The sequence below is a fragment of the Fusarium oxysporum genome, chromosome 12, assembly GCF_000149955.1.
Source record: "Fusarium oxysporum f. sp. lycopersici 4287 chromosome 12, whole genome shotgun sequence".
NCBI classification, from domain to species: Eukaryota; Fungi; Ascomycota; class Sordariomycetes; order Hypocreales; family Nectriaceae; genus Fusarium; species Fusarium oxysporum.
The window spans coordinates 2134888-2148538 of NC_030997.1; the positions used below are offsets into that span (position 1 = coordinate 2134888).

General features: G+C 49.3%; 4 protein-coding genes across 5 annotated transcripts; 1 reads left to right on the top strand and 3 right to left on the bottom strand.

Annotated features, from left to right (window-relative positions):
* Window positions 1–16: 16 nt before the first annotated feature.
* FOXG_21662 (uncharacterized protein) lies at window positions 17–215 on the bottom strand (the record flags this gene model as incomplete). The annotated part of the gene is made up of 2 exons (XM_018402009.1): window positions 17–60; window positions 149–215. 2 exons carry the CDS (start codon window positions 213–215, stop codon window positions 17–19), a joined length of 111 nt encoding a protein of 36 aa, XP_018254446.1.
* Window positions 216–689: 474 nt separating this feature from the next.
* On the bottom strand, window positions 690–1767 carry FOXG_14776 (uncharacterized protein). Its single transcript, XM_018394838.1, has 3 exons — window positions 1411–1767; window positions 1257–1360; window positions 690–1188 (listed from the first exon to the last, which is right to left on the bottom strand). Exons 1-3 carry the CDS (start codon window positions 1689–1691, stop codon window positions 866–868), a joined length of 708 nt encoding a protein of 235 aa, XP_018254447.1. The 5' UTR covers window positions 1692–1767; the 3' UTR covers window positions 690–865.
* A 1770-nt stretch (window positions 1768–3537) lies between these two features.
* Window positions 3538–8474, bottom strand: FOXG_14777 (uncharacterized protein; the record flags this gene model as incomplete). 2 transcript variants are annotated; one of them, XM_018394840.1, is made up of 5 exons in its annotated part: window positions 7773–8371; window positions 7109–7718; window positions 6250–7060; window positions 5402–6191; window positions 3559–3606 (listed from the first exon to the last, which is right to left on the bottom strand). In XM_018394840.1, exons 1-5 carry the CDS (start codon window positions 8094–8096, stop codon window positions 3559–3561), a joined length of 2583 nt encoding a protein of 860 aa, XP_018254449.1. In that variant the 5' UTR covers window positions 8097–8371. The 2 variants fall into 2 exon arrangements, with proteins under 2 accessions (XP_018254448.1, XP_018254449.1); XM_018394839.1 differs by having other exon boundaries at window positions 3538–3606; window positions 7109–8474.
* Window positions 8475–11785: 3311 nt separating this feature from the next.
* On the top strand, window positions 11786–13599 carry FOXG_14778 (uncharacterized protein). Its single transcript, XM_018394841.1, has 4 exons — window positions 11786–12653; window positions 12704–12728; window positions 12778–12783; window positions 12835–13599. The coding sequence occupies exons 1-4, from the start codon at window positions 11907–11909 to the stop codon at window positions 13278–13280; spliced, it is 1224 nt and encodes a 407-aa protein (XP_018254450.1). The 5' UTR covers window positions 11786–11906; the 3' UTR covers window positions 13281–13599.
* The last annotated feature ends 52 nt before the right edge of the window (window positions 13600–13651 follow it).

Here is a 13651-nt window from a genome sequence, read left to right on the forward strand (position 1 = left end):
CTCTCGCACCGGTTCATCAGGACTGGGAAATCTGTATTCCGACAGAACTCGTTGGTAAAGCTGTACAGCTATTACAATCAGAACCACACTCAGCCTACTACGATTTAGTGGAGCCTTGGCCCTGTCCAAGCACATCCCTTTTACATACCTATCATCGTTTCAAAGGCAAAGGCACCAACTTCTACTTCATCCTTGTACCTGCGCAAGATGTCCATATAGCTTGCGAGCCTTCGAATATCACACGCAGCCTTAGGGGGTTACCTTATCCTAAGCTAAGCGTCTTTATTCAAAGTTGCTTGGATACTCGTAATGAAACGCAACTTTGTGACGTTGTCGACGGCACTAACCTATCAGAACAATGGGGAGAAGAAAACCTCGAACTCGAAGGGTTTAATGATGTGGAGTGGGCCCAAGATATAAACAAACGAGGACGCGAATTTGAAAATGGCAGATTTGCACACTGGGCTCCATTCGCCTGGGATGCCCCGAGAAGTAGGCGGGATATGTGGCAGTCCGTGGTACGGACAAAGAAAGATAGGCTGGACTGGACAAAGCCGAGTGATGTCTTTATCACGCAGTACCGTATCATAGACGACCCGGACCCGTGGACTGTTCTTTCAGATGATTATTAAGGACTTGATGCATAGCGAAGTTGAATAAACCATATAGCCAATAGGTGATATTAGGTCCCTAAGCTATCCTACCTCAATACCGATCTCCTTTCGAACATTATCTATAATGTTTACCTTAACTTAGATATATGGGAATTGCGTTAGATTATATTTAGGTAATCATCGTCAGTCTCCTAGGGATAACCAACGACTGCCTGCATTCTCAGATATGAAACCTCACTATTCTCACAGTTCTAGTCGAGACCCAGGGTTCTCTTCATATCTTTGCGAATTTTCTTGTCACTCACTGAGGCTTTATAGACCTCGTAAAACTCTCGTCGCCCCTCCTCTGACAGATATGCACTCCACTCCCTGATGGTACTTCCGTATGTCCGAAATAGAAATTCAAGATCCTCAAAGTCTGAATTCTTTTTTCTTGACATCCAGGTTCCCAGTTTTCCTTCCACTTGCCAAGTTAAGAAAAGTACGGGCACCTCTTCGCCTTGGGGAGTCCGGAAGCGAGGCCTGATAAGCTCGAATGAATCCTCCTGTCCCAAGACTGGTGTATTGAGCTGGCCTACACGATATCGTCAGCTAGCATCATACGTCCTTTTGATATAGACTGAAGCTTTCAGTCGTACGTACCTGATAATACAATGTCAGCGCCGACAAGTTGTCCATTTTCGCCAATGTCCACAAACATTCTTTCCTGAATACTGCCTGTCATCTCATAATACGACAGTATGGCCCTAGGATAAGGTTAGCAACTACAGATTCACATTGAAAAAGTAACACGTACCAGGCGAACGGGGCTAGGGTTGCCCTGACTTGGCCAACATCATTCGCCAACACCAGAAGATCCAGATCCCTAGTTTCCCGACGGGACCCTCGAAGCTTGAGCGCCCATCCTCCAAACCAGGCATAATACTGACCGCTGAATGCTTCTTGGAGGTAGGAAGCAGCCTTGGCCATCTGCTCCGAAGTTGCTCTCGAGGCATTGCGTTCAAGGTCTCTCAACTCCCTTGGCGAATCCTGACCAAAATATCTCGCCCCGTCAGAACGAACACTCAAGCTGGCCATCTTTGAGTTCTGGAAAGAATATGATAAGACAAGAACTGAATATTTATTCAGAGCTCGGTATTCCGATTATTGCGTGTATGATTCACGGCATAAACCGCTGGTATGGACTAAGGTATTTATACACACGAAACACTCGCTGGATTCAATTTGCACGACAAAAATAGTATCAGAGGTCGAGGCCTGTGTGGGGTCTCTAACGTTTGGCGCAGTCAGTCATACGGTCGGAATGTGCAAGCGCTTGCTTGTGACTCTTAGGTCACAGGAGTTGAGGCCGCGTCGAAATCCCTGTGCCGTAACTGTCTTGTGATGATTATTGGCTGACATAACCGCGCGGCTATGCGTTGTCTTGACTACTTCTTGCATGCCCATAAAACGTCGACGAGAGCCAACAGATAGACAAAGTTATTACTCTCAGCGTTTTCCGGGTTAATCGCCATAAAGAAGGCCCAGGGGAAGGGGATTTACAGAGGGAGCCGAATGGGGATAAGAAACCGGAGTAACGGGGCCGAGGCAATCGCAGCATCCTTTTGCGGCCCCGCGCCGATGGCCCACATTTTACCGGCCGTGGGGCGTCTCGGACGGAGCAACCCGTATCGGAGATTGCCAGAAGCTGATGCATTGAGATTGATTTTCTGCCAAATATACAACTGGGAAGTCTTGGTTCTAGGTTGAATCGTGTTGTTTCCTGCTATACCCGGAGACGCGAAAAATCCACCCCGCAGCTTCCATCTTGACCTAAGGAGCTTGCATCTAGAGCCGCTCACTGTAAGGCCAGACCTTTTTTCGGGCGCAAAGCAGGCACACGAGGGTCTGCGAACTTGATGCAAGTTGTAGATTCATGTTTCTGCAGAAGCGCGGTCAGCCCATTTCATTCAGCTCTGAGTCGCCGAACTTAACAACTGACCTTCCAGTGGGCTCGAACTCTTGCCCGACGATACACTACTACGCGGGTACGCCTTGCCACGTTATTTAGTTGGAAGCCTTCTATGCCCAACTGTTCACCACCTCTGCTCTTGGATATTGCCCTGGTCCTTGTAGGTAAATCCTAACATATGTATTGAGTCTACTATTATCCCATCTCTGGCTAATGTTCTTCTCATGCCTGCCTTGTGAACTTATCTCTACGCCGTCTTGATATGTCAATGTATCAACGAAGTTTTGTCAGGGGAATCACCCGTGCGTCTATATTCGGCTGGAAAAGAATAAATATAGAAACAATAATGTTGACGCAATTACTTGGGTAGGTTCAACCGAAACCGGTAGAATCTAAAGCCGAGGTAATTTCGTTCCGTTCCCTGAGGTTTGTCGAGCTGGATCGCTTTCTGGACATCATTTTGCGGCCGTTCAGATTGAGTAATTGCACGACCTCTAGGTTGCCATGAAATTGGGCAGCCTGTAGAGCATTGCTGTGCTAGCCGCCTTGCGCGTTGACATCCGCTCCTCTGTCTAGCAGCAGTTGCACAACATCTAGGTTGCCACTATGTGAGGCAGCCTGTAAAGCATTACCATACCTATAGTCCTCCGCATTAACATCTGCTCCATTGTTCAGCAGTAGTTGCACAACCTCTAGGTGGCCGCTAGATAAGGCAACCTGCAGAGCATTGCCGTACTGGCCCCCTTGCGCGTTGACATTCGCTCCCTTGTCTAGCAGTAGTTGCACAACCTCTAGGTCGCCGTTAAGTGAGGCAGCCTGTAGAGCATTGCCATACTCGCCCTCCTGCGCGTTGACATCCGCTCCTTTATCCAGCAGCAGTTGCACGATCCATCGGTTACCGAAATAGGAGGCAGCCTGTAGAGCATTGCCGTACTTGCCGCCCTGTGCGTTGACATCCGCTCCTTTGCCCTGTGCGTTGACATCCGCTCCTTTCTAGAAGCAGTTGCACGACTTTTCCAAATTGCCCTCATATGACGCAGCCTGTAGAGCATTGCCGTACTTGCCGCCCTGCGCGTTGACATCCGCTCCCTTGTCTAGCAGTAGTTGCATAACCTCTAGGTCGCTCTCAAGTGAGGCAGCCTGTAGAGCATTGCCATACCTATAGTCCTCCGCATTAACATCTGCTCCATTGTTCAGCAGTAGTTGCACAACCTCTAGGTGGCCCCTAGATGAGGCAGCCGGTAGAGCATTGCCGTACTCGCCGCCCTCCACGTTAACATCTGCTCCATTGTCCAGTAGTAGTTGTACAACTCTCAGGTTGCCGTTAAATGAGGCAGCCTGTAGAGCATTGCCATACTTGGCCGCCCTGTGCGTTAACATCTGCTCCATTGTTCAGTAGCAGTTGCACGATCTCTAGGTTGCCGAAATATAAGGCAGCCTGTAGAGCATTGCCATACTCGCCGCCCTGCGCATTGATATCCGCTCCTTTATCTAGCAGTAGTTGCATAACCTCTAGGTGGCCCCTAGATGAGGCAGCCTGTAGAGCATTGCCGTATTGGCCGCCCTGTGCGTTAACATCTGCTCCATTGTCTAGTAGCAGTTGCACGATCTCTAGGTTGCCGAAATATAAGGCAGCCTGTAGAGCATTGCCGTACTCGCCGCCCTGCGCATTGATATCCGCTCCTTTATCTAGCAGTAGTTGCATAACCTCTTGGTTGCCGTTAAGTGAGGCAGCCTGTAGAGCATTGCCATACTCGCCGCCCTGCGCGTTGACATCCGCTCCTTTATCTAGCAGTAGTTGCACGACCTCTAGGTCGCTCTCAAGTGAGGCAGCCTGTAAAGCATTACCATACCTATAGTCCTCCGCATTAACATCTGCTCCATTGTTCAGCAGTAGTTGCACAACCTCTAGGCGGCCGCTAGATAAGGCAACCTGCAGAGCATTGCCGTGCTTGCCGCCCTGCGCGTTGACATCTGCTCCTTTATCTAATAGTAGTTGCACGATCTCCAGGTTGCCGTTATGTAAGGCAGCCTGTAGAGCATTGCCGTGCTTGCCGCCCTGCGCGTTGACATCTGCTCCTTTATCTAATAGTAGTTGCACGATCTCCAGGTTGCCGTTATGTAAGGCAGCCTGTAGAGCATTGCCGTACCTGTAGTCCTCCGCGTTAACATCTGCTCCATTGTCCAGCAGTAGTTGCACGATCTCCAGGTTGCCGTTATGTAAGGCAGCCGGTAGAGCATTGCCGTACCAGCCGAACCAGGCGCCCCCCTCCGCGTTGACATCCGCTCCCTTGTCTAGCAGTAGTTGCACGACCTCCTGATGATCGTTAATTACGGCAACCTGTACAGCATTACCGTATATGCCGCCCTCCGCGTTGACATCCGCTCCCTTGTCTAGCAGTAGTTGCACAACCTCTAGGTTGCCGTTAAGTGAGGCAGCATATAGAGCATTGCCGTGCTCGCCGCCCTGCGCGTTGACATCTGCTCCTTTATCTAATAGCAGTTGCACAACCTCTAGGTGGCCCCTAGATGAGGCAGCCGGTAGAGCATTACCGTATATGCCGTCCTCCGCGTTGACATCCGCTCCCTTGTCTAGCAGTAGTTGCACAACATCTAGGTTGCCACTATGTGAGGCAGCCTGTAGAGCATTGCCATACTCGCCCCCCTGCGCGTTGACATCCGCTCCTTTATCTAGCAGTAGTTGCACGACCTCTAGGTGGCCCCTAGATGAGGCAGCCTGTAGAGCATTGCCGTACTTGCCGCCCTCCACGTTAACATCCGCTCCCTTGTCTAGCAGTAGTTGTACAACTCTCAGGTTGCCGTTAAATGAGGCAGCCTGTAGAGCATTGCCGTACTCGCCGCTCTGCGCGTTGACATCTGCTCCCTCTGTCATCAGATCTCTTGCGGCCCCTGTGAGTCCAGCTAAACAAGCATAATACAGTCTGGGTGCTCTAGGAGGTCCTGGTTCATCGCCCCACTGGCAGTCGGCCTGATACAATCGACACCACCGTTGAAATGTTGTCTCATCTTTTAAAAAATTAACTGTGATTCGAACGATGTCTTCAGAAGTCTCGGCCAAAACGGCGTATTCCGTCCAGTATTCTGCCGCATATTGTGCCATGGGAAAATCGGATCTGATTGTGCTGCAATTGTTCTTGATATCACCAAGATAAGTCAGGCAGGTTCTGGTGATGACAATGCTGGCACTTTCAAGATCGAACTGGGCTTGTTCAAGAAGATACTCTTTGACAGAGAAGTGAGCAAGATGAAGTTCGTCCACGGTCTCAGCGTAGTTCGTGGCTTCGGCGATTGTCACCAAGCTGGGGCAGTATCGCAGGATGTCGGCTGCTTGAAATAGCCTGCGTTTAACGTCGAAACCTCGAGGCTCTTGATTTATCTCTGTGGCTACTACTTCGACGGCCTCTGGCAGTGTCAGAGGCCGCCTGGTGTGGACGAGAAACTGCAGGAGACGAATCGCGCTGCTCTTATATTCCGACGGTATGTTTTGGACCATGCGGCGATATGTCTCATTCAAATCACGAGGCAAAGACATGAGGGCTATCTCGATGGCTGATGGACTCAGACATCGAGCAAGAGTTTCTAGTTGACAAGCTGCCCATCTGAACCTGCGACGAATATCAGAAAAGTGTTTGCTTTATATAGGTGACCTGGGCCAAAGCTTACATCCCATCAGCTCCGTCCCCGATTTTGTCACGAATCTCCTCTAGAATACTTGGAGATAACTTTTTATCCACGAAATCAGGCTTCTGCTCAAGCGTTGCCTCAACGTAAGATCGGATATCAACGTTGACAACGTTATTATCAAGTTGAACACAGTTTCGCTTGCCGAATGACCGAGGGATCGCGCTTTGGAACTCTACTTCAGGCCGGCCAGTGACGATGAGTTGAGCCTTCCTGGAAGCTAAATCTTTCAGCCATTGCAGAAGTTCTTCCCTTGCTGTACACTCATCTAGGGCGTCAATGATAATGAAAACCTTTCCAGCAGTTTGTATCATTGTGTCAACACAGGCTGACAAGGCAGTCGTATCTGGTTGTCTCCGTCCATCATCATGCGAAGCGAAAAGACTATCAAGTCGTCTCGCGGCTTCGTTTCCGGTGTGATAAAGCTGAACTGCCAGCGAGCGTAGGAGATCTTCCAGTTTCTGTTTCCTGGGATCGCTAAAGTCGAAGAAGAAGGCAAGCGTGATGTAGGTGTCTATTTGCAGAAGATGATCCAGAATCGTCGTACTTAGAATGGTCTTGCCACATCCTGCCAGGCCGTGGAGCCATAGATGTTGACGTGACCCAAGTTTCCATTCCTGGAAGGCGGGACTGTTTAAAAGCCAGGTCCCAGTGCCGGGATGACGGCGTTTTCTTGCCAAATTGGCATTAGTTGAACAATCTGGCGGTGACAGCCACCGCTCGATTTTGGCGAAACGATGGTCAGATGCCATGCTCATCACCGCATATTTGGTTTCATTTCCTATGGATTCGACTATTCAAGATCAGGAGACGAAGCATGAGCTGGCGTTGTGATACTAACTAGAGCTGAGGATTTCGCTAATAGGCTTCTCGGCCTCGACCTTGCTGGGAGGAATCTGGCGGAGGAGATCTTTAGCATACGCCGCCGCCATCATTGCCGCAAAGCCCTGCCACTCCTTGTTCTTGTGCGAGTCGGAGTAGTCGCATATTCCGCGGATTACCAAACATGGGAAGTGGTTCATCAAGCCGGCCGCCTCCATCTCGAAACAAAGGACATCCATACTAGCCGCCAGCTTGTCCCGAGCAAGTGCATCCTTCATCAGTTGGTTTGCGCTGGCGACCAACCCATAATGGATGGCAGGGTCATCCTCCTGCTCACCCCGTTCTTTTCGATACACCAGACAAGCGGGATCGTCGCTGCACACGTCGCCGCATTCTTTCGACGAGTCCGGATGGACAACGTCAGGCCGGTAGAGTCTGTCGCTGTCTAGGGGTGGCCGAGAATACTTCTGTCGTAGACGGGGCCATTGTTCCAATGCCCTATCAACATGGGCGCTGAGCTGATGCCCTTCCAGCTCGTATTCAGCCTCAAGCGCGCTTAATGCTGTCAGAAGTAATTGCGGCGGCTGGTTCAAGGACCCTGTCGCCACGAACGCATGCTCCTGAATCGCCTTGCCATAGTCATATTGAAACACACCGCCTTTCCCATTGCCACGGGTACTCACAATAACATCGCCAAGTCGTATATCGTGCTTTGCGCTGGGGGCGCCGCCGCCGATACCGACCATCAATCCGAAACGAATGTTTGGAAAGCTGCGCAGCATATCCCTTGCCACAGTGGCGGCGGAGGTCGTGCCATACTCAGATTTAGGCAAGACGGCCATGACAACGTTGTGCTTCCCGATTCTCCCCAGAGCATAGTTATTATTGTCATTATCGGCGATTGTTTCGAGTTGGTCGTGTTTTTCGTCAAAGAAGGCTCGCGCAGCGACAAACTCGGTGGTGACGGCACAAATCCAGCCGACCGTGTACTTCTGGGGATTCGACATGGTCGGCGATCGATGTCGAGCGAAGAGGAAGACGTGTTGTATGGACTGACAATCGCAACAGAGGAGCGCTCGAGGAGGCGCAAAGCAAGGCCCGCATGCGCTTGGGGGCGGCGGGCATTATCAGGCTCTGAGGACGTGTGAGGATTCCATCAGTCAGCGTCACGGTGCCTCTGTGCAGCAACTGGCGGCAGGCTGGGCGTTGTTGCCGCATGATTGGCGAAGAAATCCATGTCAAAGCAACTGTCTCCCAAATGCGGAGCGAATGGCGACGCACGAAAGGCGGATGGCAGGCGAAGAAGAAAACCTATTGGCGGGTGGTGCCGCTCATCATGTCTACGTCGTAATAGTAATATTAGGCATACGGACGGTGGTTCAAGTTAGTATGGCTTACCACCGAGTCACACGGCATGTTTGGCAGCTCACTTCAGGCAAAAGCAGATTGTGCGGGACTTTTGCCCTGCCCCAGTGGGTACTACAGTTCATCAAAGATTCATACTGCCACATTCATCCACCTGCCTAGGCATAAGGATGAATTTTTTTGGTGTTAATTTAACGCAAGAATTATCTACGTAGATGGAATTGACATCTATTAAATATATTAATCATAATATTTGACTTGGGCTAATTCGAAAATCTAGATGTTTAATGGGAAGACCTTGTGTGCGAGCTGCGGGGTTAAGGTAGACTGTCTTAATCGGAGGAGTGGCACTCGTAATCTTCTAAGCCAATAAATAAACCGAGGCGAGCGGCAAAGGTGTATGGCGAAATCTAAAGTAACATGCATGATCCAATTAAATGTTACTTTTAGTCGCACTTAAATCTCACCACTACTAGAATTAGGATGTTGGCGTTGATGCCAGGGTCATTAGCTGCTGTCTGAAACAAGAGCTGACCGAAATGGAGGGGCGTGGGAGTAAAGGAATGGAGCAGACGCCGTTATGGTGTCAGCGTTTGGCATAACCGTCTCCAACGGTGTTACGGCTGATAACGGTCAATACGCCAAAACGGTGGAAAGCGGAACCTGTCGAGGCCGGTTCTCGGAGCTGTCAGAATCGCATTATCACGTGTACACACCAAACCGGGATAACATCGGCAAATCTCTGAAATTTTTTGCCAAGACCTGGCTTGACTATGAAAGACTCCCCGTCTGCTCTCCCATAGTCAAGCCACTAACCGGCGGATTAGTAGTTGGGTCGGTGACGACCAGCGAATCCCCGCTGTTGTATGTTTTTGCCGATTTCCTTTTTGCCACTAGCCACTGCGGATTGAGCCAATTGTCTTATATGCTTTCGCCGATCTTAGTCAAGATTGCCTACAGGTTGAGAGAAACTCTGTTGAATTGGTTTCTTTGCCCATTTAGAAGGAGCCGTCTTGGGGTCCAAAGGTCCGGATTTCGCAAGATACTCGTCAACAGTGAGGTTTATGTCTTAAAAGCGAGGCTGTTCCCGGGGAGGTGCTGCCTCTTCTGCGGGCTACTTTATAATTTAGTTTTGTTCTTGTACTGTGCGATGAAAGGTAATCTTGTCTATCACGTTCAGTGGTGGTGCCGTGAAATGGAAGTTGGTGATGGTGTGGCACGCACAGCAGAGGGTCACATAAGAGAGGGTTAAAAGAGCCTTGATTCTATCATAGGAGGGGGCAAGCAGAGCTCCTTATATACATGTGGAGCATCAGATCCTTGTCAGGGAAGCTAAACCGATCAGGGCTACCCTACTTTTGACAGATGGCTTAATGGATATGGTGAAGGTTATGAAGGGGGAGTTAAGGAGAATGGATGAAACGTTGACTATTTATGAGTAATGGGATAGTCGCCAGTGATATTTTGTTGAACAAAGGATGTTTAATGCCCAAATGTTTGTGTTGAAAGTGTTGGAGCTGTTTGGTGCGTTCATGTTTGCAATCCGCGTCTGCTTGCAATTGGATCTAATTGCTCCAACCCGAAAAAGCGAGACACAATCTGCATTCCGGCGCTGCATGTTTTGGTTGTTGAGACTATCAATAAGTCGCCAAGCTCATTTGCGATTACGTCCTGCTAATAGCCATCTGTGATAGTTTCTCGCAGGATAGGTCCAATCGTCAAGGGACGACATGTAGCAATGGATAAACAATCGGAAAGAGGAAGTGGCTTAAGGAGAATACGCTGATAAAAAACAGGACAATCAAGGGTTCAAAGAAGCATAGCTTAAAGTAGAGAGACATCAAGTCAGTGCCTTCATCGTTGTTACTTGCCGCAAAAGAAAGGTAACTAATGGCGACGCATTGCGGCATTACCAGTCAAGCAATCAAGGGTGATGAAAATTCGAGCCATCTTATCCATCTAGTGCAAAAAGAAACAAGGTGAGCTGAGATAAACGCTGAAATATCCGATTTTATTTTTAACCCGTAGGTACACCACGCGCAGTCAAGTCCAGGAGCCACTCTTCCATTATTGAGGTAACACACCGCGCTGTAGCAGGCTTCGGATAGATAGCTCTTATCCAGCGGCGAACAAAGTACAAGGTGTCAAGTCTGGCAGACTGGGTCATCGTGAGTCCAGCAAGCATGTGCAGGGTAAGGTCTTCCACTAAGTTTCTTTACATTTCCCACCAGGGAGGGCAATTAACCGTCAACAGAGCCTAAGGTTTCGTTTCATGGCAGCAGCAAGCAACTGGTGGAGTTATAGTCGCCGTGGCCATAAGGTCTAGCACAAACCCAGAGGAACTATACCAGGTCAATTAGTCTTGTCAGAAGCAGGATACCCTGCAGCTTCATCTAAGTGGAGCATCCCGTATTACGTCCGTCTGTGTAACGTAGACCATTACCTCCAGCTGTGTCGAGATGACTTCTTCACTGCATTTCAGAGGGGCCTTGCGAGACAATCATGCATACTTAGACTGCTCACCCCTGGCTACGACCGCAGCAATTGACTATGTGCGTAACTCTGCGCGATTCAACGACCTATCTACCTCTGAAGGATCACCAAGACTTGTTTCCTACGACCCGGTGCCTTGTGAGTTTGTAGCTGGATTTGCTTCTGTTTGTGAAGAAACATTGATTTAGAAATCCAATACTGTCATGCATTGTTTGCTTTTGAAGCTGTCTTTGAGCGCGCATGGCGATGACATTATGCTTAGCCTTATCCTTTGGCGTGCCGAATTTTCGGGATCGCCTACGTTTCTTGGGTGTTCCCGGCATCGTCGGATTGATAGGTCGTAATAGGTACGATATGTACGTACATACATGTGTATTCGGAAATGAGAGTCCCCTGAGCTGACTGTTAAATCCTGATCAAGTTAGTAAGCTAATTGCGCAAAGGCGTTAAGCGCGTAACTATCGAATTCTGGTTGGCTTAGAACATCTCTACTTAGCTCTTATCCGATAATCCATGCTTCGATCTCGTATATCCCAGGGGTAAATGGTCGGATTCTGTTTAACGAGTTTTAGAAATGACTAGGGTAGTACATAGAAAAATGCCTTTTTGGCTCTTGTTTGTGTAAAACTGCCGAAAGACAGGGATATCCACCACCGGCGATTAATTTTCCACCCTTTGTTATTTTACCATTACCTTCATCCAATAGTCTGAAACATGACACCGAGACCATGGGACACCACAGCGCTAAAAGCTCGTGTTAAAGACCCGAGACACCGATGGGAAATAGGCATATAAATAAGCATGATCCTATGATTTTAAGCTTATGACCTTCATTTCATCGTAACTCACATTCGTTTATTCACTCTGCTTAGGCCAGAGTCTTTTTTCCATTCATTTTTGTACATTCTTATTCAATCTTTACTCAACTCATTCATTCACTCATTCAAATAACCGTAAATATGCGCGCCTCTACTATGTCCGCCATCTTCAGCGGCCTCGCCGCCTCTGTCATCGCCCAGTCGGATCTCGATGGTTCCGTTTGGAAGGCTCTTCTCGCTGAGCCCCAGAGCAAGCGCGGCTTTTCCGACATGCCTCGCAACCGTCCCGTCAAGCGCCAGTCGGGCTGGAACCCGCCCGCAGACTTGAAAGCTCCCCTCCAGGAGGTTTGGGAGCACTATGAAAAGACCTACGACGGTGGCCTCGATGCCAACGTCAACACTGGCTTCCACCAGATCATGGCTAACAAGGGGTATCTTAACATCTGTGTCCGATGGGACTCTAGCGCCACCATCACCGAGGCCCAGCGAACTAAGATCGCCAGTGCCTATAACGCTCAGTACCAAAAGTGGTTCAAGTGGCTCTACGGCTACAATGGCTTCCCTTATGACGAGGTCAAGGTCAATATTGTCGCATATGCCGTGAAGGACAAGAGCCAGCTTCAAGGCTCTACTGCTGGTTACGAGGTCTACACTGAGCTCGACGCTGACGGTGTCCCTATGTGCCCTGTCGCTTGTGCTCGTGATGCTCACCTTGATGGCGACTATAGTGGCTGCAAGGCTGGTGCTGACCGCCACTACGACCATTCTCTCTGGTTGAAGGATGGTCTTGAGGGTGGTTTTGGTCATAACTGGGGTCAAGAGGTTGGTCGTGAGTACTTCATGAACAACCTTGACTCTGACAGCATCCACATTCTTTTGCACGAGATGGTACGTCTACAAGGATCCAACTTTATGGATAAGGCTGACAGATTAAACAGGGCCATACTTTTGCTCTCGACGATTGTACGTAACCCCTCCCTGATATTACAAGATCTTTACTAACAGATTCTAGTCTATGGTACTTTCCATCCTCTACCGATTTGATGACAAAAAGTACTAACTTGAATAGACTGGACCCCCACTGGTGTCACCAAGTTCATCATGCTTGCCGGTGCCTCCATGGAAATCACCGACTTTGACGGCTGGATGTACCGCAACTGGTGGTACTACCTCTCTCAAAAGAACAACTGGAGTTCCAGCAAGTCCAGCAGTAATGCTGCACCTGTTTCATCCGAGTCCAAGCCTTCTGTCAACACTGCCGCACCCGTCAAAGCTCCAACCAAGACTGCCAGCCCTAAGCCCAGCACCACCACCACCAAGGCCACCGTCGCTAAACCTACCTCTACCAAGAAGGCTACTGCTACAAAGGTTCCTTCCACCGAAAAGAGCTCTGGTGCCGAGGCTGCCGCTTGGGGTCAGTGTGGCGGTAACAACTGGACTGGTGCCACCAAGTGTGCTTCTGGTACCAAGTGCACCAAGCACAACGATTACTACTCTCAGTGTGTTGCCAACTAATGCGTATGCAGCTGATGGCTCGCTGTTGAGATGTGGGCTCGGCCAAGACGTTGGTAGAGGTCGTGACCACAGTTCCCAAATGCAGTCACTGCGACGCTGATCAGTACACACGGCCAAGGAGTGGATACGTAGGCATATAGAAGGCTATACTAATCTCTGAAGACTGAAGCTCTATTTAGTTGTTGCTTTGGGAAAGTCTGCAATTGCTCTCTGAGCCGGTAGAGTATAGTCTACCCACAAATCTCTTCAGCATGACAATTATAGGTGGTCAATTTGTATGAGCTTTTTAAATATCACCATTATCCATGCTACTTAGCCCATTCTTTCACTTTATAACAACGTAGTTTCCTGAACGACTAATGTAGACAGCC

What these genes read in the sequence shown, in the direction of transcription:
- FOXG_14778 (XM_018394841.1), top strand. Translation starts at nt 11,907, where the DNA reads ATGCGCGCCTCTACTATGTCCGCCATCTTCAGCGGCCTCGCCGCCTCT. An exon ending in ACATTCTTTTGCACGAGATG is followed by an intron (nt 12,654 to 12,703) that starts GTACGTCTACAA and finishes CAGATTAAACAG; the next exon opens with GGCCATACTTTTGCTCTCGA.
- FOXG_14776 (XM_018394838.1), bottom strand. Translation starts at nt 1,691, where the DNA reads ATGGCCAGCTTGAGTGTTCGTTCTGACGGGGCGAGATATTTTGGTCAG. An exon ending in ACCCTAGCCCCGTTCGCCTG is followed by an intron (nt 1,361 to 1,410) that starts GTACGTGTTACT and finishes ACCTTATCCTAG; the next exon opens with GGCCATACTGTCGTATTATG. An exon ending in CGCTGACATTGTATTATCAG is followed by an intron (nt 1,189 to 1,256) that starts GTACGTACGACT and finishes GATATCGTGTAG; the next exon opens with GCCAGCTCAATACACCAGTC.